At 38.7% G+C, this 25,468-nt stretch overlaps 1 protein-coding gene across 4 annotated transcripts in view; it reads left to right on the top strand.

Moving 5' to 3' along the window:
• The first annotated feature begins 6,251 nt into the window (after nucleotides 1-6,251).
• celf5a (cugbp, Elav-like family member 5a) overlaps nucleotides 6,252-25,468 on the top strand; it is a 691,759-nt gene continuing 672,542 nt past the window's right edge. For 2 of the 4 annotated variants that reach the window (XM_061977891.1, XM_061977889.1), the window contains exon 1: nucleotides 6,254-7,013. In XM_061977891.1, coding sequence (XP_061833875.1) covers nucleotides 6,662-7,013 — 352 coding nt within the window. In that variant the 5' untranslated portion in view covers nucleotides 6,254-6,661. Of the gene's footprint in view, nucleotides 7,014-25,468 lie in introns of all 4 variants that reach the window. The other 2 variants (XM_061977890.1, XM_061977892.2) reach the window with 2 other exon arrangements.

Raw genomic sequence — 25,468 nt, 5'->3', positions numbered from 1 at the left:
GCGGGGCCATAGTGACTAAATGCCGCCACACTGTGAGTCTTTGTTCGAGTATTTCGTAATAAAAGGCCAGTGCAAGAAGACCTCAGGATCCACTAGGGTCGATATGGTTCAAGCAGGTCAGATAGATAAGAAGGTGCAAGGCCATTAGGACATTCAAAAACTAATATGAGAACTTTACAATCGACCCTGAAGTGGACGAGGAGACAATGCAGCGACTTTAAAACTGGTGTAATGTGCTCCCGCTCTCTGGTCCTCGTCAGCACCTGTGCAGCTGAGTTTTGTAATAATTGTAGATTTCTAACATTTTTTTTTGAGAAGACCAGAAAGCAGGGCATTACAATTGTCTAAACAACCGTAAATACAAGCATGATGGCCTGTAAGATGCTGGCTATGTTCTCGAAGTAATAAAAACTTATTTTTGTAATATTTTTAATATGTGGGATACAAATCAGCACAGAGTCAAAAGTCACAAACAGATTTTTTTGTAGATTGTGTTGGTTTAAAATCTTGTAATTTTGGGAAAGGTTTCTCCCTCTGTCCTTCAGGACCTATGCCTAAAACTACTGTTTTGTCCTGGTTGAGCTGTAGAAAATGCACTGCCATATATTAGAGATGGGTTTAATGGTAATAATAATAAAATAATTTATTTTTTCAAACTGTTTTTAATCAAGGAAACAACCATTAGAATTAGTTATATGATAACGTGTAGATCATACTAATTACATTTACACAAATATTACTCTATTGGTGGGAATTATTCTAAAATATTGCCCATAAATGTATTTTTTATTGTGATTTCATTGTAAAAATGCATAAGGTGGTGCACTGACGCCGAGTTTGATCTCACCTGAAAAAATTTGTAGCATTTCAACAATATAGAAAAAAATGCACCAATAATAAGTACAAATTAAATGCATTAACGGATATAAAAAGTATGCTTAAAACCACAACAAAAATTAGCACATAATTAAAATGTGAGTACAAAAATATACTACAATACCTGGTGTGTGTAAGCTTAAAATACAACCGTTTATAATGATGAACCTGAAAAGTGATAGAAATAAACAAAATACAAATAAAAAAATTAAAAGTAAATACAATCGAAAATAACAATAATTTCAATATGTACTTAGACAAACTTTCTTTATCCACAAGGGAAATTGTTCTGAGTGCCATACGTTCTGCCGTACGTTTACGCAGAATGTAAAATATTCAATGAGTACGGAAATTATTCAGACCCCTTTATGTTTTTCACTCTTCGTTTCATTGCAGCCATTTGCTAAAATCCAAAAAAGTTATTTTCATGTCTCATTAATGTACACACAGCACCCTATCTTGACAGAATAAAAACAGAACATTATAAAAATGTTGAAAAATTATGAATACAAAAACCTCAAAAATCACATCAGTATGCAGACCCTTTGCGTAATACTATGTTGATACACTTTTGACAGCAATTACAGCCTTAAGACTTTTTGAATATGATGCTAGAAGCTTGGCACACCTATCTTTGGGCAGTTAAGGCTCCATCAGGTTTGATTAGAAGCATTGGTTTCCATCCAGGAAGTCTCTGTACATTGCTGCATTCATCTTTCCCTCTATCCCAACTAGTCTCCCAGTTCCTGCAGCTTAAAAACACCCCCACAGCATGATGCTGCCATCATGTTTCACTATAGTTATGGTGTTAGCCTGGTGATGAGCAGTACCTGGTTTCCTCCAAACATGATGCCTGGCATCAAGAGTTCAATCTTTGTCTCATCAGACCAGATCATTTTGTTTCCCGTGGTCTGAGAGTCTTTCAGGTGCAATTTGGCAAACTTTTTACTAAGAAATGGCTTTGTCTGGCCACTATACCATACAGGACTGATTGGTGGATTGCTGCAGAGATGGCTGTTCTTCTGGAAGGTTCTCCTCTCTCCACAGAGGAATGCTGTAGCTCTGACAGAGTGACCATCGGGTAATTGGTCACCTCCCTGACTAGACTAAGATGAAGCAGACATTTGATTTTGGTATGTTTATTTTGTCGACAGTAGTCAAAGTCCCTATATACATGGGTTTCTTAACCACAAGAATGAGGCACACTGTTGGGCCGCAAGCGCCCAAAATATTCGGTCCATAACGGCTGCAGTTGTACTCAGTGGCAATACACTTTTCTACCACGTGTGGCAGTAATGACAATATCAAACCAAACAGAACAAAAATGGAGCTGAAGTCATAGAAAGGTTTCATAAGCGCCATACTTGCCAACCCTCCCGAATTTTCCGGGAGACTCCCGAAATTCAGCGCCTCACCCGAAAACCTCCCGGGACAAATATTCTCCCGAAAATCTCCCGATTTTCAGCCGGTGCTGGAGGCCACGCCCCCTCCAGCTCCATGCGGACCTGAGTGAGGACAGCCTTTTTTCATGACGGGAGGACAACAGGGTGACAAGAACTAAATCATCCAGACTAAAGATACATTGTATTATTATGTTTATCTTACCTAAAAATAAATATATTTATTAATTTAAAAAAAAAAAACTAAATAAATGTTTACTATATTTTGCTAAAAACATCAACATTAATTGTATTTTTATTTTTATTTTTTCTGAGTCCTTATTACATCAAGCCATAGTACTATACCGGTACATTAAAATAAACATATTTGAAATAATTAATTTCAAATTATCATAATAATTCATTTAAAATGACCATATTTAATTATTAACATAATTGTTTGTTTATCAAAAACTTTAGCATTTTATTTATTACATTTTGAAGCTCTCAGAAGCCAAGTTATGTTATATTCATGTTATATTTATGCAAGTTTGAAGTATCGATGATCTAAACACAGTTTTGTTTGCATTTTTTCAGGATGTAGATATATATATATATATATGTATGAAATACTTGACTTGGTGAATTCTAGCTGTCAATATACTCCTCCCCTCTTAACCACGCCCCCAATCACGCCCCGCCCCACCCCCGACCACGCCCCCACCCCCTACCCCCCACCTCCCGAAATCGGAGGTCTCAAGGTTGGCAAGTATGCATAAGCGCAAAAATTATGACTAAAGTAGTGAACCTATACTTTCATTTGCACTTTAACTTTATTAACAGTTTAGTTAAGAAACACATTCATAATAGTATGTATATTTACTTTACGTCAGTTATTTATGAGTCCCTTTTCATGCAGTATACTTGGTTAGTACTCTTTTCTAATCAGACTGATAGAAGATAAATTATTATCTTCGTGATTAACACATGCTTTAATGTCACTTGACAATGTTGTAAACTGTAAGTAGGTTAGATATAATTATTGAATATGATTAAATTCAAGAGTAGGATTTCTAATTATGTGTTGATTTTTGAGTGGGCTCCAGGCCCCTCTGTAGTGGAAAAGTTGGGCCCCGGTGTTAACAAGGTGAAGAACCCCTGCTGTATGGAGGAGCACTCAAGTGTTTTTAGGAATTTGCTGCAAAAAAGTATGGAGTCATTTTGATAGTAGTCTAATATAGACACTTACATCATGCGTTGCTTTCATTATAACACTTATATAAGGCTTTACATTTTTTTGCAGCTCCACACAGATTTTTTTTTTTGTATTTTTGGTCCAGTATGGCTCTTTCAACATTTTGGGTTGCCGACCCCTGTCCTAGTAAGTCCTTGTTTACTATTGCTGATGCAATCAAGAGCAAGCCGAGGTGCCTCCGACGACTCGTTTGTTGGCAAAATATCACAAGAGTTAACACATCCTCTTGTTTTGCTTTGAAATGAGTTTTTATTTCAACCTAAACTTTTTCCACATTTTTCTAAAGCTGCTGCACCCTAATTAACGCTTTGAAATGGCAATTATTTCCTATGGTCTATCTCTATCTATTTATATCGATTTATATCTATTTATATGCCGATTTTAAAAGGCCACGGCCCCCTGACAGCCCTTCTCAACTGTCTATGCGACGTCAAGGCTTGGTTAGCCCAGAATTCTTTAATAATGAATGAGGGAAAAACGGAAATTGTACTTTTTGTGGTCCGACCAATGCAAAATGTTGTGCGTCCCAAAGTCACCAGCCTTGGCGTCACTATAGACAGGGATTTTAAACTTGACAAACAAGTCAATGGCGTTTTAAAATCGTGTTTTTATCATCTTTGTCTTTTAGGGAAAGTAAAACCGTTTTTTTTATCTTTTAACCTTTTTGAACAAGTCGTGCATGCTTTTATTTCAAGTCGCCTGGACTATTGCAATGCACTTTATGCTGGCATTAGCCAAAAAGCCCTCTCCCGGTTGCAGTTAGTCCAGAACGCGGCAGCACGACTTTTAATAGGGGCCCAGGAAATGCCAGCATATAACCCCAATTCTTGAGCACTGGCTTCCTGTTCATTTTAGAATTGATTCAAACATTTTGCTGTTTGGTTTTAAAGCTTTGCAAGGAATGGCACCTCATTATACACTATATTGCCAAAAGTATTTGGCCACCCATCCAAATGATGAGAATCAGGTGTCCTAATCACTTTGCCCGGTGTATAAAATCAAGCACTTAGGCATGGAGACTGTTTCTACAAACATTTGTGAAAGAATGGGCCGCTCTCAGTGATTTTCAGCGTGGAATTGTCATAGGATGCCACCTATGCAACAAATCCAGTCGTGAAATTTACTCGCTCCTAAATATTCCAAAGTCAATTTTATTATAAGAAAAGTAAAGAGTTTGGGAACAACAGCAAGTCAGCCACCAAGTGGTAGGCCACATAAACTGACAGAGAGGGGTCAGCGGATGCATAGTGCAAAGATTTTCTGCACAGTCAGTTGCTACAGAGCTCCAAACTTCATGTGACCTTCCAATTAGCCCACGTACGCAGGGAGCTTCATGGAATGGGTTTCCATGGCCGAGCAGCTGCATGTAAGCCATACATCACCAAGTCCAATGCAAAGCGTGGGATGCAGTGGTGTAAAGCACGTCGCCACTGGACTCTAGAGCAGTGGAGACGCCTCGTCTGGACTGATAAATCACGCTTTTCCACCTGGCAATTTGATGGACGAGTCTGGGTTTGAGGTTGCCAGGAGAACGCTACATTTCGGAGCTAAGGATAGTATTTGAATCTTGTTTTTAATACTTTTGTGCAGCACTTTGGAAACATGTTTGTTGTTTAAAGGCCTACTGAAATGCGATTTTCTTATTTAAACGGGGATAGCAGGTCCATTCTATGTGTCATACTTGATCATTTCGCGGTATTGCCATATTTTTGCTGAAAGGATTTAGTAGAGAACATTGACGATAAAGTTTGCAACTTTTGGTCGCTGATAAAAAAGCCTTGCCTGTACCGAAAGTAGCAGACAAGTAGCGTGACATCACAGGTTGTGGAGCTCCTCACATCTGCACATTGTTTACAATCATGGCCACCAGCAGCGAGAGCGATTCGGACCGAGAAAGCGACGATTTCCCCATTAATTTGAGCGAGGATGAAAGATTTGTGGATGAGGAAAGTGAGAGTGAAGGACTAGAGGGCATTGGGAGCGATTCAGATAGGGAAGATGCTGTGAGAGGCGGGTGGGACCTGATATTCAGCTGGGAATGACTAAAACAGTAAATAAACACAAGACATATATATACTCTATTAGCCACAACACAACCAGGCTTATATTTAATATGCCACAAATTAATCCCGCATAACAAACACCTCCCCCCTCCCGTCCATATAACCCGCCAATACAACTCAAACACCTGCACAACACACTCAATCCCACAGCCCAAAGTATCGTTCACCTCCCCAAAGTTCATACAGCACATATATTTCCCCAAAGTCCCCAAAGTTACGTACGTGACATGCACATAGCGGCACGCACGTACGGGCAAGCAATCAAATGTTTGGAAGCCGCAGCTGCATGCGTACTCACGGTACCGCGTCTGCATATCCAACTCAAAGTCCTCCTGGTAAGAGTCTCTGTTGTCCCAGTTCTCCACAGGCCAATGGTAAAGCTTGACTGTCATCTTCCGGGAATGTAAACAATGAAACACCGGCTGTTTTGTGTTGTTGCTGCAGTCGGCCGCAATACATTGCTTCCCACCTACAGCTTTCTTCTTTGCTGTCTCCATTGTTCATTGAACAAACTGCAAAAGATTCACCAACACAGATGTCCAGAATACTGTGGAATTTTGCGATAAAAACAGACGACTTAATAGCTGGCCACCATGCTGTCCCAAAATGTCCTCTACAATCCGTGACGTCACGCGCTGACGTCATCATACCGAGACGTTTTCAGCAGGATATTTCGCGCGAAATTTAAAATTGCACTTTAGTAAGCTAACCCGGCCGTATTGGCATGTGTTGCAATGTTAAGATTTCATCATTGATATATAAACTATCAGACTGCGTAGTCGGTAGTAGTGGGTTTCAGTAGGCCTTTAAATGTGGATTGTATTGGTTTGAAGGTGTCATCATCCAAATGACCACTGGGTGTCGCTCCACAGCGTCTAATATTCTGCTCTTCCACAGCTTGTTCTCCTGTGTGTGTTGTATGTGTGCGTGTTTGTGTGCGTCGGCTCGAAAGTCAGCCTGGTTTCCAGCTGAGTGCTTGCTCTCTCTCACAGTATGTGTGTGTGTGCGTGCGTGTGCGCGTGTGTGCGTGCGTGCGTGTGTGTGTAAGTGTGTGTTGTCATTATTATCCACTCTGCTCCCAGCTCAGAATGGCCAGATTCACTCAGACTGAAACAAGAAGTCAGCAGCAGCAGCATCCTCCTCTTCCTCAGCAGCATCAGCATCATCCCGCTCCTCCTCACTCCTCCAGCCTCCCTTTCAGCCAAACTCCACCGCTCCCGATCCCGCACCAGCAGCACCCGCTCAAGCCCATGAACGGCTCGGAACCCATTTCACTTCATCCGGAGAGCGGCGCCATGAAGGACCAGGATGCCATTAAGCTCTTTATCGGGCAGATTCCGCGCAACTTGGAGGAGAAGGACCTGAAGCCTCTCTTTGAACAGTTTGGGAAGATCCACGAACTGACGGTGCTCAAGGACCGCTACACCGGCATGCACAAAGGTACCGTACGTGGCGAACCCCCCTTCCCCGCCCCCTCCAACTAATCACCACTTTGTTACTTTTGCTTATGATCCACGCCGATGCGCGTTACGCACTCGCTTTGTGCAATTACGCGCAGGTTCCTCCCGCATTTGCAGCCTCTGTTATTTTAAGTGGGGCAGAAAGGATGCATTTTTAAAGAGCCAGTGCCATATTTTCATCATTTATTCATCCATCTGCTGTCTTAAACATCATAGCCATATATATATACATACATACATACATACATACATATATATATATATATATATATATATATATACTATAGAGGTGCCAAGGGCCACCCAAAATTAGTTCAAAGCCTCGCTGACCCACCAGAGGCGCACGCATGAGCCCAAGAAGGCTCCCCAGAGTATGTGACAACATGACGGATGTCTCCACGGAGAGCGTCTCACCCAGTAGGTGTAAATCCACGCTGCTCACTGTACACACTTGACAACTTCCACCTTCCATAATGAAGTTGGTTACCAAGGGTAGGCCTCAGAGCGTAAATCACCAAAGGGGGGAAAGGGGGGGAGGTTTGGGGGGGAATTCATTTCTTAAAATGACTTCACCCTTTGCAGTCCATCACAGCATCTTCACACAGCCAACCCCCCTCCTCCCCCTTACCCCCATCACATCACCATCATCATCAACACCATCATCAACTCCTTTGATGATTTGCACTTCCCTGAAGCTAACGCCGCAAATGCCCCCCCCCCCCCCCCCCCCCGCCCCCCCAAGTTGCGTTTGGAAAGGATGCCAGCGATAGTGTGGCTGTGCTGTCGTACACAATGTGAAGCTTACTTCCCGACACATTAAGAGATGCAGAATGTTCTACAATGTACATGTGTGTGTATATATATGCATATATATATATATATATATATATATATATATATATATATATATATATATATATATATATATATATATATATATATATATATATATATAGGGCAGCACTGTGGAAGAGGGGTTAGTGCGTCTGCCTCACAATATGAAGGTCCTGACCAGTCCTGGGTTCAATCCTGGGTTCTGAATTTTTCTGTGTGGAGTTTGCATGTTCTCCCCGTGACTGCGTGGGTTCCCTCCGGCTTCCTCCCACCTCCAAAGACATGCACCTGGGGATAGGTTGATTGGCAACACTAAAATTGGCCCTAGTGTGTGAATGTGAGCGTGAATGTTGTCTGTCTATCTGTGTTGGCCCTGTGATGAGGTGGCGACTTGTCCAGGGTTTACCCCGCCTTCTGACCGATTGTAGCTGAGATAGGCTCCAGCGCCCCCCGCGACCCCAAAGGGAATAAGCGGTAGAAAATGTATGTATATAAATATATATATATATATATATATATATATATATATATATATATATATATATATATATATATATATATATACTGTATATATATACTGTATTTATATATATATATATATATATATATATATATATATACACACGTGCATGTATATGTATATATATATACGCGTGTATGTACATGTATACATCCCTCCATCCACCCATTTTTTACCGCGTGTCCCAAGGCGTGCTGGAGCCTATATATATACACATATATACACATATACATACATACATATACGGTATATATATGTATACAGTATTAGTATGTATATGTGTGTGTGTGTATGTATATATATATATATATATATATATATATATATATATATACACAGGTAAAATCCAGTAAATTAGAATATTTTGAAAAACTTGATTTATTTCAGTAATTGCATTCAAAAGGTGTAACTTGTACATTATATTTATTCATTGCACACAGACTGATGCATTCAAATGTTTATTTCATTTAATTTTGATGATTTGAAGTGGCAACAAATGAAAATCCAAAATTCCGTGTGTCACAAAATTAGAATATTACTTAAGGCTAATACAAAAAAGGGATTTTTAGAAATGTTGGCCAACTGAAAAGTATGAAAATGAAAAATATGAGCATGTACAATACTCAATACTTGGTTGGAGCTCCTTTTGCCTCAATTACTGCGTTAATGCGGCGTAGCATGGAGTCGATGAGTTTCTGGCACTGCTCAGGTGTTATGAGAGCCCAGGTTGCTCTGATAGTGGCCTTCAACTCTTCTGCGTTTTTGGGTCTGGCATTCTGCATCTTCCTTTTCACAATACCCCACAGATTTTCTATGGGGCTAAGGTCAGGGGAGTTGGCGGGCCAATTTAGAACAGAAATACCATGGTCCCTAAACCAGGCACGGGTAGATTTTGCGCTGTGTGCAGGCGCCAATTGAGGCAAAAGGAGCTCCAACCAAGTATTGAGTATTGTTCATGCTCATATTTTCCATTTTCATACTTTTCAGTTGGCCAACATTTCTAAAAATCCCTTTTTTGTATTAGCCTTAAGTAATATTCAAATTTTGTGACACACGGAATTTTGGATTTTCATTTGTTGCCACTTCAAATCATCAAAATTAAATGAAATAAACATTTGAATGCATCAGTCTGTGTGCAATGAATAAATATAATGTACAAGTTACACCTTTTGAATGCAATTACTGAAATAAATCAAGTTTTTCAAAATATTCTAATTTACTGGCTTTTACCTGTATATATATAAATATAGGCTTCAGCACCCCTCGCGACCCGAAAGGGACAAGCAGTAGAAAATGGATGGATATATATATATATATATATATATATATATATATATATATATATATATATATATATATATATATATATATATATATATATATAATTATATACAGTAGAGGCCAAAAGTTTGGACACACCTTCTCATTCAATGTGTTTTCTTTATTTTCATGACTATTTACATTGTAGATTGTCACTGAAGGCATCAAAACTACGAATGAGCGCATGTGGAGTTATGTACTTAACAAAAAAAGGTGACATAACTGAACACATGTTTAATATTCTAGTTTCTTCAAAATAGCCTCCCTTTGCTCTGATTACTTTTTCGCACACTCTTGGCATTCTCTTGATGAGCTTCAAGCACACCTGTGAAGTGAAAACCCATTTCAGGTGACTACCTCTTGAAGCTCTTCAAACTGTGTGTAATGTTACAATATACTTGATAAAAGAAATCTCAGCCTTGTTTTTAATGAACAGAAAGGCCTACTATGCTACTGTATTATAATGTTGGTCTTTATGGTGGTACATGGAGAACCAAGTGTTTTCTGAGGTGGTACTTGGTGAAAAGGTTTGAGAACCACTCGTATTGGCAAACAACAATTTTAGGTTACTCAAGGTTTATACCGTTGTTATTTTGGTTTGTTTCCTTGTATGTAAAATAATTCTAAAAATATCCACAATATAGCAACGTTTTAACTAAATTCCTAGGGAGGAAACCTTTTGCGTTGATGTGCATGGGTTAGCAATCTTTTACGGTTTGTACGGATTGGCCTTTTTTTTAAATAACTGCATGTTTTAGGGTGATAACAATAGACTATATGGGAAACAAAATGCTCAACAACTTCAGTTTAATGCATAATTTAGAAATATCAAAATGAAGCAAATTTAACTCTGAAAAGTAAATAATATTCTGCTTGACTTCTGGTTGGTTGTTGGTGATGCCTGATGGACAACAAACCGGTCAAGGTTTCCACTGGTTTTGTCGTCTCAGATATCAGATTTTTTTTTTATCACCACTACTAGCAGCAGCATGGCGTTTAACGTTACACAATCCACCATCATGGGCAATAGAAAAACACGGCGGATAACCACTCAGTGCTCTTTGTAGACATACACTATATTGCCAAAAGTAGTTGGCCACCTGCCTTGACTCACATATGAACTTGAAGTGCCATCCCATTCCTAACCCATAAGGTTCAATATGATGTCGGTCCACCTTTTGCAGCTATTACAGCTCTTCTGGGAAGGCTGTCCACAAGGTTGCGGAGTGTGTTTATAGGAATTTTCTACCATTCTTCCAAAAGTGCATTGGTGAGGTCACACACTGTTGGTCGAGAAGGCCTGGCTCTCAGTCGCCGTTCTAATTCATCCCAAAGGTTTTCCATCGGGTTCAGGTCAGGACTCTGTGCAGGCCAGTCAAGTTCATCCACACCAGACTCTGTCATCCATGTCTTTATGGACCTTGCTTTGTGCACTGGTGCACAGTCATGTTGGAAGAGGAAGGGGCCCGCTCCAAACTGTTCCCACAAAATTGGGAGCATGGAATTGTAGCAGACGCCAGTGCCTCAACCAATGAGATGAGCTGAATTCTGTGTTGTAATGGTCATGTGTGAGGGGGCTGTGAGCCCACTGGTCACGGAGCAATAAGGGCTGCCGTTTTTCTGTAAAACACAATATAAAAGCGCCTTGTCATGCAAAAATTCAATTGACATTTCAAAGACTGTTTTGATTCAAACAGTAATACGGGACAAAGTGCGTCCCTTTACAGATTAATAAGGGACTTATGTTTCTAAATACGGGACGATTCCGTTTTTCCAGGGACGGTTGGCAACCATCCACAGTTTGATGATCACTGGTATAGAGGAACTTGGATCACTGTAAACACATAGAAAACTGTAAACACATTGGCAGATCTATGCATTGACATTGTAACCTTGCTACCAAACAAAGAACACTGGGGTTCAAACTTGCAGTTTAAATAACTGAGGCTTTATTCAAGGCACCCCTTTAAGTCCTTTCCTTTTTGGCAGTGACTATTTTTTTTCCAAAATGGGATTTATGTAACTAAGGTGTTGCTGTAACTTGTTTACTTCAGTCAGTAGTTATTTGTTTAAGCTCTTTCATTATACTAGTGGTGTTCCTCAAGGTTCCGTTTTAGGTCCTCTGTTTTTTAATCATTTGGGCTATTCATAATTTGGCCCACGAATTCAGTTCAAATTCACAGTTTTGCAGCAGATTCTTAAAAATACTGGAGTGCTGTCACATAGATGATCTTTGACTAGTTTGTTTTGCAGAAGGTCCTTAAAAACAGCAGAGCACTCCTGTCACTCTGACAAAATAAATAGACCAAAATCAAATTTAAACTGTAGAGAACACTGGTTCTCTGGAATAAACAAAATAAGACTAATTATTGAGCAAGAAGTCCGGTTCTCCGGTCTTTAGCTTTGTGTAAATATTGCCCCCAAAACAATTGAGTTGAATATCCCTGCACTAGGAGCTTGGTCTGACTGCAGCCTTGTGAGTATTGTGTTTTTTTATGGTCTAGCTATGTAAATATTCACTTTATAATGAATAATTCCTACTTTGTGGAACCAATTAACAGCAAGAGTTTACTGCAGGGGTCCCCAAACTTTTTGACTCGTGGGCCGCATTGGGTTAAAAAAATTTGGCCACATATATATATATATATATATATATATGTATACAATAATTGTATCCTCCCAAAAAATAACGAGAAAAACAACCCAAAAATGGTTCATAATTTTGAAAACCCAGAAATTGAGTTAAAATAATACCCTTAAAACCCCCAAAATGGATTGCTCTTCATAATAATAACTCCACAATTTAACTCAACACTCGCAACCCATAAATTGGGTTATAAAAAAAAACAGCATTTTTTTGTGTGTTCAACTCTTGCTGATTTAGAATGTTGAAGTGTTACTGCTTTGAATGTGATTCCGCTTAATTCACATTGTAAATAACATAAAATAACAACAACAAATGCTGGTCGACAGGTTTTATGAAATTCTTAGATAACACAAGGTCCTCATTCTACATTTGCTATTCTAGACACACACTTGAGGTAAAACTGTTTATTTATTCATTCATCGGTGTGTGATTGCGTGCTGGAGTGTGTGCAAACACGTATGCAAGTGTCATTGCCCTGTGTTGCGTAATGATTGCAGTACTTAACGGTGGAGTGATTGTGGCTCCATCACTCGCCGGTTTGGCTTCTTAAATGTGTTTGCATGCAGAGGAAGTAGCTCTGAAAGTCTAATTGCATCTCACCTTTGCAATAAATAAACTAATTGATTGACCGATATCAAACTGTTCATGTTTAATTTGGATTAATATATGATAAATAGGATAATTGGATAACAACACATTTTATGCAAAAAATATATTTTTTTTTGTAGAAAATTTAAAAAAATACAATAATTAACTGGTAAAAATTGAGACAATTTCAGTGTTATTAAAAGTACACATTTAATTTAGAACATGTAATAAAAAAATTAAAAATGTTTTATCTGTTTCTGCACAAATTGTTGCCAATATACATGACATATTAATTTTACATTAAAACAAACAACACAGCATAATAATATGTAGTATAGGACATACTTTTATTCATCCCTTTTATTTATTCATAGTTGCAGTGCAAATTTATACACACTGTATATTTCCTTGATGTGCCTCTTTAGAAGATTGAAAGGATGCCAGTGAAAATGTATTCATGTTTTATGTATTTTATCGCATTTTCAAACATTATGTCCATGCTACTCATATGTATGCACCACATTTTTAACTTGTGGGGGCGGCGTGGCATGGCTCAGTTTGTATACCAGCTTCCGTTGTCCTAGTCACTGCCGTTGTCTCCTTGGGCAAGGCACTTCACCCTGGCTCCCAGTGGCACCCACACTGGTTTAAATGTAACTTAAATGGATATAATGGGTTTGACCATGTAAAGCGCTTTGAGTCTCTAGAGAGAAAAAGTGCTATATAAATCTAATTCACTTCACCAGTGCTTAACTGTATATCTTCTGATGCTCACTTCTCCTCCCACTACCAATAAAAACTTAACCCTGTAATGCATAGAGGTCATTACAGTGGAGAGCTATTTAAAAGAGGTTTCCGACTAGATAAACAAGTCTTAATATCAAAGTTGAACATCAGTTGCTACAAAGTGGACACTATTGTGTCTGGCTATACACTGCCACCGATTGGTGAGCTGGTTTAGAAACAAAATAACTGTCCCTATATTTTATTCTAGGACAACCTTGCAGAGTATAAATAGATGGAAGCATGAATCAACAACTAATATAAATGTTAAACCTTCCTAGTATTTAATTTTTGAATTGAAAAAATTGTGATTAATAATGTGTCCACTAAAATGAACACCGTTTTAAAAAAATACTTCATCTGCAGTAAGTTATCAATTAGTTGTTAGATCAAAAATTGTGTTTTTATCTGAATGTAGCATTATTTTTTGGATATTTTTTTTTAAAGTCGAAGCCCGTTGTTTTTGCAATGTTTTGTTAAAAATAATTAAAAACATATTTTGAGGTGTTCTTAAAATGTTATTTCAATCATGTTTTCCTAAAGATCTTTTTCAATTAAATCTCCAACCCAGTGCAAACTCAAGGCCCAAGTGCCAGATCTGGCTGGCAAAAGCTGGTAAACAATATGCTTAAAAAATACTTAAAAAAAAAAAAAAATCTATCTCCATCTTGACAATAATTTGGCATTATTGTTTGGTCTTGATGGAGATTTTTTGCTGTATTCCGTGCTCTTGTTATCACTATCATCATCATCTGTAGTAGGGTTGCACAGTATACCGGTATTAGTATAGTACCGCGATACTAATGAAACATATTCGGTACTATACCACCTCTAAAAAGTACCGGTCCACCACCCCCCCTTCTCCCCGTCATCGTCACGTTGTGTCATTGATGGTTTACGAGCAGACGAGCATGTTCGGCAGCGCACACTCACAGAGTACTTAAAAGCAGACACAGTGTGTAGACAGAAAAGGGAGAACTTATGCATTTTGGCTTAAGAACTAATGATAAAGGTGAAGTTACACTGAAACGTCCTCAGGAAGAGGTGCTTTAAGACATGGCTAGCTAGCTAGCGGCTAAAGTCCATCCGCAGTCTGCTGTGTTGTAGCTACTTCTAAATCACTAATCCTCGCCTCCATGGCGACAAATAAAGTAAGTTTCTTACAAGTATCATCCCTGCAGGACCAAGAATAGATAATCGTTTCACTACACACCATAGCTCACCGGCATCAAAATGTAAACTAACACCATTGGTGGATCTACACCTAACATCCACTTTAATGATACTAAGTAGAGGAGCGTATCTAGTCGATACTACTATGATTACATCAATATTTTTTGGCATAACAACATTATCGAAAAGTAACGAAAAGTAACGAAAAGTAACGAAATACATTTTGGTACCGGTACTAAGCAGCATTCGAGGACATTACCCGCCTCGATCTTGCCCTAAGTCAGCTGGGATAGGCTCTAGCTTACTGCGACCCTAATAGGTGTAAGCGGTATGAAACATGGATGGACGGATTGATGTGTTGTACTACGGTGATATAAAGTTATTGGAAATAAATTATTACATTTTTTTTTAGGTTCAAAATTAAACAAATAACATATTTAAAACATACATTTGCTACTGACACATCTTTGACTGGGATTCAAACCCAGTAAAGTCATCTCTTGCCACATTGAGCTTCAAATATTGCGGTTTCACCACATTGTGAAGCTTTGTGGTTTATTTTATTTGTTTTTAAAACAGATCCTACAACATTTTGGTCCTAAATTAGGCTTTTTTGAGCATAAATTAACTCAAAACAGTAATACTGCAGTAGGTTTGTACGGTATACCGGTATACTAATTAGGGATGTGCGATAATGGCTTTTTGCCGATATTCCGATATTGTCCAACTCTTTAATTACCGATACAGATATCAACCGATACCGATATCAACCGATATATACAGTCGTGGAATTAACACATTATTATGCCTAATTTGGACAACCAGGTATGGTGAAGATAAGGTACTTTTAAAAAACATTAATAAAATAAGATAAATAAATTAAAAACCTTTTCTTGAATTAAAAAAAAAAGTAAAACAATATAAAAATAGTTACATAGAAACTAGTTATTAATGAAAATGAGTAAAATTAACTGTTAAAGGTTAGTACTATTAGTGGACCAGCAGCACGCACAATCATGTGTGCTTACGGACTGTATCCCTTGCAGACTGTATTGATATATATTGATATATAATGTAGGAACCAGAATATTAATAACAGAAAGAAACAACCCTTTTGTGTGAATGAGTGTGAATGAGTGTAAATGGGGGAGGAAAGTTTTTTGGGTTAGTGCACTAATTGTAAGTGTATCTTGTGTTTTTTATGTTGATTTAATAAAAAAATAAAATAAAATAAAAAAACCCGATACCGATAATGAAAAAAACCATACCGATAATTTACATTTTAACGTATTTATCGGCCGATAATATCGGCAGGCCGATATTATCGGACATCTCTAATACTAATGTATCCCAGAGAGAATCCCTATGACCTCAGAGGTTCAGCTGTCTTCCAGAAAGCTAAGATAAGAACGAGCTTAAAAAGTAGATGTGTTTCTGTCAGGGGGGTTCAACTGTGGAACAGCTTGGATGATTCCTTAAAATGTTCCAGTTCCCATTCACACATTTAAAAAACACTTTAAGACCAATGTCTTGAAAAAATATATCACTCTTGAATCAACACAGTAGTTAATACTATGATCAATGTTAATTAAAATACTAAATGTGGGATATAAATAATAATGGAAGTATAATTGTTTGTATATAGTATATAATTGGTACAAAGGTTTAACACGTGTACAAGGATATTTCACATGCCTTTACTGTGTATATAATTGAACTGTGTTTGTGTTGTGTATAATGTGTATTTATAATATGTTGTACAAAGGACATTTCATAATTTTCGGAAGTTCATCTTGTACTTGACATTGTTTATAGGGTTAGGCGCAATAAGTGTTCAACTTCAGCCTAAACCCTTTCAGTCTGCAACATTTTCATTTTCAATCTATGAATGTACAACTGTTTGTTTATTTTGTTGACAATTGACCGAAGAATAATAAACTAACTAACTCACTATCATATTCGGTACTATACCGCCTCTGAAAAGTGAATATGACCAATGTATGATCCACTAGAAGAGGCCAAACCAGTCAAATCACACGGTTCAGTTTCGTGGCCACTGATTGGCTCAGCCTCAGACAGCATTATTATATTGGACTAAATGAGTGTAAAGACTAAAGGGTGTTAATTTCATGTCTCGAGAGCTCTCATATTGTTAAAAGCAATGTATTTAGAAGGTTGTAAACATTGTGTTATGTGCTAGCTATGTACATATTTGATTTTGAATGAATAATTAATCTGGAACCAATTAGCAGTGATAAACAAGGGATTGTTGTTGATGTTTATGCTGCGCACCACCTGGAATGGGAAGAACATACAAGAAAATTCTGCCCAATGAACAAACCTTCATTACCATTGGGCAGTGGCGTGCGGTGAGGTTCATGGCTGGTGAGGCACTGACTTCATCACAGTCAGATTTACAAACATATGAACCCTAAAGAGTATCTTATTCACCATTTGATTGGCAGCAGTTAACGGGTTATGTTTATATATATATATATATATATATATATATACCAGCATTCTTCCCTGCTTGGCACTCAGCATCAAGGGTTGGAATTGGGGGTTAAATCACCAAAAATTATTCCCGGGCGCGGGGCCGCTGCTGCCCACTGCTCCCCTCACCTCCCAGGGGGTGAGCAAGGGGATGGGTCAAATGCAGAGGACAAATTTCACCACACATAGTGTGTGTGACAATCAATGGTACTTTAACTAAACTTTAACTTTACACATACAAACTGTAGCACACAAAAAAGCACGTTATTATGGTCTTACCTTTACTTATAAATGAAGTCCATGCGCAGCTCCTTCTGAACAAAAGCATCGATAACTTGTTTATAGAAGTCTTCCTTATCTTTCTTCAGTTTTAAAAGTCTCTCTGTCTCGATGGAGATCTTCCTTTAAGTATTACCTCCTGCTTCGATTGAAAGTCCAGTTTAGAAAACTGTTTTATTTTAGATATGTAATCCTCCATGTTACAAGTCCAGGCAAGAGGAAAAAATAAACGATCGCTGCTAACTGTTGCTGCTTGTTGTCACTTCTTCTGCAGCCGAGTAGTCGCAGAAATGCTGCCTGGGATCACTAGCGCCCTCTACCACCAGGAGGCGGGATTACTGCGAGCCTCACACAGTGCGTCTTCGCAGCCGTTTTATGATTGCTCAGCACAAGAAATACATTACACACATACAGTTGTTGACAAAATACACTGTACATTATATACCTCAGCTAACTAAACTATGGAAATGTATAGTATAATTCATATAGCAATACGGTCTCACTGCACAGCAGGCCAGCAGTTAGCCGAGTCATCGCGCAATCCATGGTGAGGCACAACTGAGTGACGTGCCTCAACTGGCTGCTGACTCACCGCAAGTCTCTTCTCAGTATTTGAACGGCAAATGTGAAAATTCAGCGATTTTGAATAAAAAAAAAAAAATTATTTTACATTTTTTTTCTTTCCATGATGGCACATGAGGCCCCGCCTCACCTGCCTCCCCTGACTGCACGTCACTGCCATTGGGGCACGATTAGCATTAAGCAAATTTCCAGATATTATAACAACTGAAAAGTGTGAAGAGATATGCAAATCATTTAAAGAGCTTTTTTTTTTTTTTTTTACTTGAAGCCGAAGGGAGAAGTTTTCCGTCTGTGATGTATTGTACATGAGGAAAGCCTTTACCTATTAATACCAATTGGGCAACAATAATTGGCAGGCCTCGGATGTCGTGGGCAGAATTAATCTTTGGAGGAGGACGAAGAGGAGGAGGAGGAGGAGGAGGAGGAGGAGGCAGACTAGACGGAATTTTTAATTGGCAGAGGCAGCCACTGTTTAGGGAAGGCAACCAGCTGATCACCCAAGGGACGCGCCGCTTCAGACAATGCACATTTGCTAATCCTCTTGAGTCAACTTATTATGGCCATGCATTATTATCGCGCTTTACAAACTAATTCCATGTTCTCCCTCGCGGATTACCACGAGCAAAATACTCGCAAGGAAAGAGCCTAACAGACAAAGGACGAGTCGGAGCAAATTGCAATCAAAAGCTGCAGATGAAGTGTGTGTGTGTGTGTGTGTGTGTGTGTGTGTCCTTGTGAGGGTGATAACCCATATTTGCATCAGGGTTTATACCTCATAATCCATTTTGCTTAATACCATCATTTACTGTACAAAACACACAATGTCAGGGATGGACAGTGGCATTGCAGATTGATTATGTATCGTTAATCATGTCACTAATTGGGAGATTGCTAAGTGCCGAGAGTTCTTCAATTCAAAGCTAATATGAAGTCACTTTATAAACAAGAAGGCCAACTAGCTTTGATTTGCATTTAGAAAAAAAAAGAAGCCTTTTCTCAATTAAATTATAGGAAATATTAACATTGTTTGATAATGCGATCCTACTTTGGTATTTTTTTCCCTAAGAGTTTTATTATTATTATTATTTTTTCTCTATATTTATATAGCGCTTTTTCTCTAGTGACTCAAAGCGCTTTACATTGTGAAACCCAATATCTAAGTTACATTTAAACCAGTGTGGGTGGCACTGGGAGCAGGTGGGTAAAGTGTCTTGCCCAAGGACACAACGGCAGTGACTAGGATGGCAGAAGCGGGGATCGAACCTGCAACCCTCAAGTTGCTGGCACGGCCGCTCTACCAACCGAGCGATACCGCTAATATTCTCTACATCAGGGTTGTCAGGCCCGTGGGATGACTTTGCGAAGTATACAAATTAACCTGAAATGTTTGAATGAAAGAAACTGCTGTTCTAAATGTGTCCACTAGATGTCGCAATAGCAATTCTTTGTATCTTTGTAGATGATGCAAAATAGACCACATGACGTTGGTGCATCAGTTGAGGAAAATGATCAAACTACATAAATAACATCCTGTAATTTGATTTTCATATATTTTTTTTTATCTTGACTGATGAACATTATCACATAATTTATTAAAAAATATATAAATAACGACAAATTAATTATTAACCGCAACGTGTAAATGTAAAAGAAAACATGTGCATTTTCAGAATGTCCTATTTTTAAACAAAGACAAACATCTGAAGTTGTCTTTATTTTTAAGTTATCGTGCCGTGATTTTACCAGTCCGGCCCACTTGAGAGTAGATTTTTCTTCATGTGGCCCCACGATCTAAAATGAGTTTGACACCCCTGCTCTACATAAAACAATCTACTTAATGGTTCATCTTTGTTTAGGGGTTAGTGAAATGTCGACTCGAGTGGACGACATGGGTTGGAGCAGTGCTTCTCAAGTTTTTTATATACCCCTTGAATCCAATTACTATTTAAAGAACTTGGCAATATTAAAGTTAAAGTTGAGTTAAAGTTGAGTTAAATTACCACTGATAGTCACACACACACTTGGTGTGGTGAAATGACTCTCTGCATTTTGACCCATCCCGTTGTTCCACCCCCCGGGAGGTGAGGGGAGCAGTGAGTGATCATCATGGATGATGATTTTGGTGATTTAACCCCCAATTCCAACCAAGTCCAATATTGATGATATTGATTTATTTATCCATACAGCACCCTGTGCGAGTTAGTCTTCGGATATGCTGTTGACGACGATTCCTTTTATTTTCATTCCTGTCAGCAGTTTCTCCATCTCCTGTGTACTTACAACTTCTACTGGGTAGAACAGGCAGCCTGGTGATTAGATTGAGCTTCTGCCACTCAGCTGCAGGCTTGTGTGTCGTTCTTGTCAGAAGTGCTACCGACAGTTTGGTTTTGTTTGGGTTTTTTCCTGTGTTTGGAATCACTTCCTGTCCTGGTGCTCTTGTTTTGTTAGTGCTTCCTGTTTGGTCCCTGTGTTTTTACAGCGGCTTGACTTTCTGTTCTATGTCCTGTCAGCACACATGTTCCTTGTTTTAATTAGTTCCACTCTTTCTTGCTCTTGCTTTCGAGACCGATGCGTCGTGTGCTGTTTTGGGTTCCACGCCTCTTTGTAAGTCATAAATTGTGTTTTACTTGCATTCCGCCTGCCGTTCTCTGCATCCTTGGGTTCACGCTGAAGCAACGCTCACCTGACCATGATAGTTCTAACATAAATACTAGAATGTAGACAAAAATCTCAGTTATGGGCCTGCGAAACAAAGGAGCATTAGGAAGTTGGATCCGACACATACTTTTTTTTTCTTTCTTTAGTTTATTTCGAACATGTACACACTTACAGAATAATACATCACAGTTTCATAAAATGTCATTTTACATCATGTCCGAAAAGGAGTAGGAAGAAGCAAAGCTTATTTAATCCTACCCCTTTCCCACTTCAGAGCGTTTACAAATATATACAATCATTTACTGACCTTTTTATAATAAAATCACATCTGTGAATTAGTATACACAACAGTTTTGTAATAATTAATTAATTCAGTCATTATTAATATACTGAGATGAAGAATATCTTATTTTCAATAAGGTTGAAAGTAATTCTCATAATTCTTCTTTGTACTTTGTAAGCACTATTAATTTGAACACGCTCTTAAAGGCCTACTGAAACCCACTACTACCGACCACGCAGTCTGAGAGTTTATACATCAATGATGAAATGTTAACATTGCAACACATGCCCATACGGTTGGTTAGCTTACTAAAGTGCAATTTTAAATTTTGCGCGAAATATCCTGCTGAAAACGTCTCGGTATGACGACGTCAGCGCGTGACATCACTGATTGTGGAGGACATTTTGGGACAGCATGGTGGCCAGCTATTAAGTCGTCTGTTTTCATCGCAAAATTCCACAGTATTCTGGACATCTGTGTTGGTGAATCTTTTGCAATTTGTTCGATGAACAATGGAGACAGCAAAGAAGAAAGCTGTCGGTGGGAAGCGGTGTATTGTGGCAGACTGCAGCAACAACACAAACACAGCCGGTGTTTCATTGTTTACATTCCCGGAAGATGACAGTCAAGCTTTACCATTGGCCTGTGGAGAACTGGGACAACAGAGACTCTTACCAGGAGGACTTTGAGTTGGATGCGCAGACGCGGTGCCGTGAGTACACATGCAGCTGCGGCTTCCAAACATTTGATCGCTTGCCCGTACATGCGTGCCGCTATGTGCATGTCACGTACGTAACTTTGGGGACTTTGGGGAAATATATGTGCTGTATGAACTTTGGGGAGGTGAACGATACTTTGGGCTGTGGGATTGAGTGTGTTGTGCAGGTGTTTGAGTTGTATTGGCGGGTTATATGGACGGGAGGGGGGAGGTGTTTGTTATGCGGGATTAATTTGTGGCATATTAAATATAAGCCTGGTTGTGTTGTGGATAATAGAGTATATATATGTCTTGTGTTTATTTACTGTTTTAGTCATTCCCAGCTGAATATCAGGTCCCACCCGCCTCTCACAGCATCTTCCCTATCTCGAATCGCTCCCACTGCCCTCTAGTCCTTCACTCTCACTTTCCTTATCCACAAATCTTTCATCCTCGCTCAAATTAATGGGGAAATCGTCGCTTTCTCGGTCCGAATCGCTCTCGCTGCTGGTGGCCATGATTGTACACAATGTGCAGATGTGAGGAGCTCCACAACCTGTGACGTCACGCTACTCGTTTGCTACTTCCGGTACAGGCAAGGCTTTTTTATCAGCGACCAAAAGTTGCAAACTTTATCGTCGATGTTCTCTACTAAATCCTTTCAGCAAAAATTAGGCAATATCGCGAAATGATCAAGTATGACACATAGAATGGACCTGCTGTCCCCGTTTAAATAAGAAAATCGCATTTCAGTAGGCCTTTAAACTGGATCATATCAGTACAATGTTTAACTTCATTACTTAGTCCATTCCATAATTTAATTCCACATACTGATATGCTAAAGGTTCTGAGTGTTGTACGTGCATACAAATGTTTTAAATTAGATTTTCCTCTAAGATTATATTTATCCTCTTTAGTTGAGAAGAATTGTTGTACATTCTTTGGTAGCAGGTTATAGTTTGCTTTGTACATCATTTTAGCTGCAATTTTACCAAATCACATAACTTTAATATTTTTGACTCGATAAAGGGTTTGTATGTTCTCTATATCCAACATTATGTATTATTCTAATTGATCTTTTTTGTAACACGGTTAGCGAATGTAGCGCACATTTGTAGTTATTTCCCCATATTTCTGCACAATAACTCAAATATGGTAACACTAGCGAGCAGTAGAGAATATGAAGTGATTTTTGGCCCAGGACATATTTTGCTTTATTCATTATTGAAATGTTTTTTGCCACCTTATGTTGTATGTTTTGTATATGAGATTTCCAGTTCATTTTATCATCTATTAATACTCCCAAAAATCTGGTTTCTTTTACCCTTTCAATATCTACTCAATCTATTTGTATTCATGTATGATGCTCTTTTCTACTGTTACCAAATAGCATTATTTTTGTCTTACTGAGATTGCTTCAGCTCATGTCTGGAGTAGCAAGATTTTAGGACTATTATACTATAAACATTGGGACAACAATAACTAAACTCAAACAAGGACATAACCTGGCTAAGATAAAAAAATGTTTTCATAATTTGGGGTTTTAGGTAAAAAAAATAGTTGAGAATGTAATATACGTATCTCATAATTAGCCCTGCAATGAGGTGGCGACTTGTCCAGGGTGTACGCCGCCCGAATGCGGCTGAGATAGGCTCCAGCACCCCCCGCCACCCCAAAAGGGACAAGCGGTAGAAAATGGATGGGTAATAAGGAATTAATACATTTTTCAGAACGGTATAGCTCGGTTGGTAGAGAGGCCGTGCCAGCAACTTGAGGGTTCCAGGTTCGATCCCAGCTTCTGCCATCCTAGTTACCGCCGTTGTGTCCTTGGGCAAGACACTTTACCCACCTGCTCCCAGTGCCACCCACATTGGTTTAAATGGAACTCAGATATTGGGTTTCACTACGTAAAGCGGTTTGAGCATACTTGCCAACCCTCCCGAATTTTCCGGGAGACTCCCGAAATTCAGCGCCTCTCCCGAAAACCTCCCGGGACAAATATTCTCCCCGAAGCTGGAGGCCACGCCCCCTCCAGCTCCATGCGGACCTGAGTGAGGACAGCATTTTTTCACGACGGGAGGACAACAGGGTGACAAGAACTAAATCATCCAGACTAGAGATACATTGTATTATTATGTTTATCTTACCTAAAAATAAATATATTTATTAATAAAAAAAAAAAAAAAACTAAATACATTTTTACTATATTTTGCTAAAAACATCAAAATTAATTGTATTTTTATTTGTATTTTTTCTGACTCATTACATCCAGCCATAGAATTTTAAATAAAATATTTGAAATAATTAATTTTAAGTGATCATAATAATTAATTTAAAATGACCATATTTAATTATTAAAATAATTGCTTGTTTATCAACAACTTTAGCATTTTATTAATTACATTACAAGCTCTCAGAAGCCAAGTGATGTTATATTCCTTAAGATTTATTTATGCAAGTTTGAAGTATCAATTATCCAAACAGTTTTGTTTGCATATTTTCAGGATATATATATATATATATATATATATATACCGTATTTTCCGTACTATAAGGTGCACCTAAAAACCTCCCAATTTTCTCAAAAGCTGACAGTGAGCCTTATAATCCGGTGCGCCTTATATATGGACCAATATATATACCGTATGTATGAAATACTTGGTGAATTCTAGCTGTCAATATACTCCTCCCCTCTTAACCACGCCCCCGTCCCACCCCCACCTCCCGAAATCGGAGGTCTCAAGGTTGGCAAGTATGGCTTTGAGTTACTAGAGAAAAGCGCTATATAAATATAATTCACTTCACTTCATTTTGAGGGTCAATACAAAACAAGTAACGGGCCTAGTATGGTCAATTCAAGTGGACATTTTAAAATAATCTTCTTAAATAGCACTAACAAATACTGTTGAAGTGAACATGTTTGGCCTTTAGCCTTAATAAAGAGACATGTGTGTGGAACTGTTCAGTCAGGCATGTGTGAAGATCCATGCTACACAGCCTGGTTAAAAATAGAAACTGTGGTATTTCCGAAAATGGGTTAAGCTGCCATCACTGCACTGCTGGCATGACATCACTGATTAGCTCCAAGCATCCCTCCGACCCCTAAAAATACTGCTCTATGTACCCATCCTCATCATTGACAGAACAGTATTATTTTTTGAAATAGTATGCAACTAACACCTGGGCTTGTCTGGAAGACCAGTAGTGCTAATTAGTTGCAGGGGCTAATTGATGACATGGGGGGATAAAGCAGATCAGGCCCATAATTAAAAAATGCACTGTGTAATGTTTGTTTTTTTCTCTCATCTTCCTCACAAGACAATTCCTCCTCCCTTCCAAGCAATCGTCGTCCGTTTGAAGCATCTTCTTTGAACAGGTAGCTTTCAATTTGCGGAATCAAAGCCACTGCGCTACTGATCCCTTTGTTAGCAGACAGTTTGACGCCCGCCGGTCATCCGCGATTGTGTCTTTGCTCTGATCAATCGATCTTCCTCAGAGGTTTTAAAGGCCTAAAAGAAGGGGAGCATTGGCGGAACTGTCACATCCAACATATCTACTGTAGAAGGGAAAACACTGTT

This window comes from Nerophis lumbriciformis, linkage group LG18 (assembly GCF_033978685.3).
Source record: "Nerophis lumbriciformis linkage group LG18, RoL_Nlum_v2.1, whole genome shotgun sequence".
NCBI classification, from domain to species: Eukaryota; Metazoa; Chordata; class Actinopteri; order Syngnathiformes; family Syngnathidae; genus Nerophis; species Nerophis lumbriciformis.
This window is presented reverse-complemented; position numbering and strand designations above follow the sequence as displayed.